This window comes from Diorhabda sublineata, unplaced genomic scaffold, assembly GCF_026230105.1.
Source record: "Diorhabda sublineata isolate icDioSubl1.1 unplaced genomic scaffold, icDioSubl1.1 Dsub_194, whole genome shotgun sequence".
NCBI classification, from domain to species: domain Eukaryota; kingdom Metazoa; phylum Arthropoda; class Insecta; order Coleoptera; family Chrysomelidae; genus Diorhabda; species Diorhabda sublineata.
The window spans coordinates 16,052-19,091 of NW_026614127.1; the positions used below are offsets into that span (position 1 = coordinate 16,052).

Consider the following 3,040-nt stretch of genomic DNA (forward strand, 5'->3'; position numbering starts at 1 on the left):
TGTCAAGTTTAAGCTACAAAATAAAGAAATTACGGCGAAACAGGAAGTAACTTACCTCGGTGTAGTCTTGAAAAGAGGGCCGGAATTTTCAGGGCACATAAAGAAAATAATTGATAAAGGTACGGCAAAAATAAACGCATTGGCCAGAATTATGCCAAACATAGGAGGCCCTGTATACATGAAACGGCGACTACTCGCGGGGGTCCTTCACAGTGTGATCCTATATGCATCCCGGCATGGAATGAGGTCCTGAAAATTGAAAAATATAAGAACCTACTCCTTATAGATATTGTTACGGGATTGATAAAATCCAAGGAGGAAAAAGAAAGAAAGCGTGACGATTTTTAATATGTATTTGTAATTGTAGCGTGTGACGTCTCTATTTATTAATTTTAACGATTTTATTTATACAAGTTTTTAAATTTTTTATTAATTGTCTATACACCGATTTTAAAATTTTATATATACAAAGTAGAGTTAGGAATTTTTATATTTTTTATTTATGAAATTTTAAAGTTTGATTTAGGATAAATTTTATTTATACAAATTTTTAAAATTAAATTTAGGATTTTATTTATACATTTAGGTTACTTTTTTTATTTATACTTTACATTTTATTTATACAATTTTAAAGTAGATTTAAGTTTTATTTAAATTGGAGGATTTTATTTATATTAGATTTTCTAAAAGTTTTAAGATAGGTTAAGTTTTTTTTTTAATCTATAGATGTGATTTTAAAGATAGGATAAGTTAGGCTAAGTTTTATTTATACATTTAAATTAGGCAGGTTTTTTATTTATATTTATTATGTATACGTCCCCTCTTCTTTATTTTTGTATGTGACGCGATGTTCGCTAAGAACGGTTCCACATGCGTCGGTGGAGAAGAGGGTGGGTTTTTAGCTGGTAGGCACCCGGGTAACGGGTGAATCCAGCACGCCTGGGACACCTTCCCAGAAGTCTTTTGAAGATTTTCCCACCCACAAAAAAAAAGGTTAGGTTAGGTTAGGTTCCACTCCTAAGAGCTGTAAGACCTTGACGTTGGTGGAGTGGCTCAGTAACTTCCTCTCTTCTCGGGCCGTCTCGGCGGACGGGTGGAGGGGAGTGAGGCTAGGAAACAGCTCAAAAAATAGGAGTAAACCTGGAGAAAAAATCCGCAATCCTACACTGTTAGCCACCGTGGCTACGGGATGAATGACTGCGCGAAGTCCGCCTCGAACGGTGCCTCTGGGATACCAGGCGACCTCCCAGAGAATCTAGTCTTAGCGAGGTAAGGGCGCACTGCCTCGCCAGACCTTTATTTCGTCCCCACTCGTGGGATTCATATGGATTCATTAAATAAACCAAACAAAAAACGTCGTAGGAGGGGGAATATTTCGTCGGAGACAGAGGTATCTCTGTCTCACGATAGAAAAAGACAAATCGTTAATGAGGAATGCACGTCGTCTTCTGGCGAAGACGACATTAAAATGTTTGATGAGGAGAAAAAAACGGTCGAGGATGACCTCGCCCGGGAGCTCTTCGAGCAAAAGCTAATCCAAAAACATAAAGAAATGGTTAACAAATCCTTCGCATCTGTCAGACAATCGACCTTGATGGAGGAGGAAGTTCAAGAGGAGAAGGAGTCAAGCGATGAGTTTGACTTCAGAAAGACTGACCTATTCTCGATCCTACTAGGTATCGAGAAAAAGGTCACCACACCCTATTGGTGCCAAAGCACCAATAAAGAAGAAAAAAAGCTAAAAAAAATCCTGGAGGGAGGAAAACTCCAGGAACGAAGAAACAGCCCCAGAGGCTATTAAACGAAAGCTCAGCGAGGTCGAACAGATCCTCGCGAGCCTTAATATCGAAAACGAAGATATTAAAAGGAGGATGGGGGAAATGAGAACCCTCACAAAAAGATTAAACAAGGCTACGGATGGAAAAAATACATCCGATACTACATTAAGCGGCATTAAATGTAATGAATGCCGGAAAGAAGCCGAAAAGCTTAAAACAGCGGAGGCTACCAAAAAAATCGTGACAGCCTTGGAAAAGGGAGGTTCCTTCAAAGACTTTGAAGGAATCAAAGATAAATTTTGGGAGGACAAAGTGTTCTCCAAAACCAAGATTCTCCCTATGAGGAGCCAAGATGCGCTGGATAGAAAGGACTGTATGGTCCTAATAAATCCAAGCACTGAAAAAGAGTCAGAGAATATGACTCCTGAAATCAGGGAGTTGGCGGAAGCCCTTAATCCCGGAGAATTCGAGGTTATCGAGAACTCGGTAACCTCCTTGAAAACAAAAAAAAGCCTGGAGGCATTATGTCGCCAGACTGAATGGAGAACCCGGCAAGGATTTCAAAATGATTGGTGCCATGGTCGGGGAGAACCTGGGCGAGGACACGAATGCCCTCATACTCGGTGGGGAGATAGCTCCCACGAGAAAAATTATAGAATTCACTGCTAAAAGCGGTGGAATCTATAACATGATTATAAACCCGAGAGCCTCCAGAGATAGGAGGTCGGAGGAGGGGGAATCTGTCCTGGTCAGGACAGGAGACAGGCCCTTCGCCGAAGTACTGAAAAGTATGCAAGAGAAAGTTGACGTTGCGAGCCTCAACGTCAACATAAACAAGGTTAAAAAAACAAATGGCGGTGACATTGTCATCCGCCTTAAAGGCAGGGGTCAGGCACAGACCCTAAAAAATGCAATAATGAACAAAATGGAGGAGGTCAGTGTAACGACCAGAAATAGGGGGACGGTCTTTAGCGTCACTGACCTTGACCCGGCGGTCACCTCGGAGGAGATGAAAGCTGAGGTCGAAAAACAGACCGGCCTAGTAGGCTTGGTCGAAATTAAATTGTTCAGAAAAACGAAATTCGGAGGACAGATGTGTCTTCTCTCCATTCCGAATAACAAGGCAGGCAAGTTAAGAGAGATTGGAACCATCAAAATTGGATGGTCGGCCTGTAGGGTGAGGGAGCGAATAGCCCCTCTGAGGTGTTATAGATGTCTGGAATACGGACATAGTCTGACCTCCTGTAAGGGGGAGGACAGAA

At 41.5% G+C, this 3,040-nt stretch overlaps 1 protein-coding gene across 1 annotated transcript; it reads left to right on the forward strand.

Annotated features, from left to right (window-relative positions):
• The first annotated feature begins 1,324 nt into the window (after positions 1-1,324).
• Positions 1,325-1,801, forward strand: LOC130452133 (protein GrpE-like). The gene has a single exon (XM_056791449.1). The coding sequence runs from the start codon at positions 1,325-1,327 to the stop codon at positions 1,799-1,801; it is 477 nt and encodes a 158-aa protein (XP_056647427.1).
• The last annotated feature ends 1,239 nt before the right edge of the window (positions 1,802-3,040 follow it).

What these genes read in the sequence shown, in the direction of transcription:
- LOC130452133 (XM_056791449.1), top strand. Translation starts at nt 1,325, where the DNA reads ATGGATTCATTAAATAAACCAAACAAAAAACGTCGTAGGAGGGGGAAT.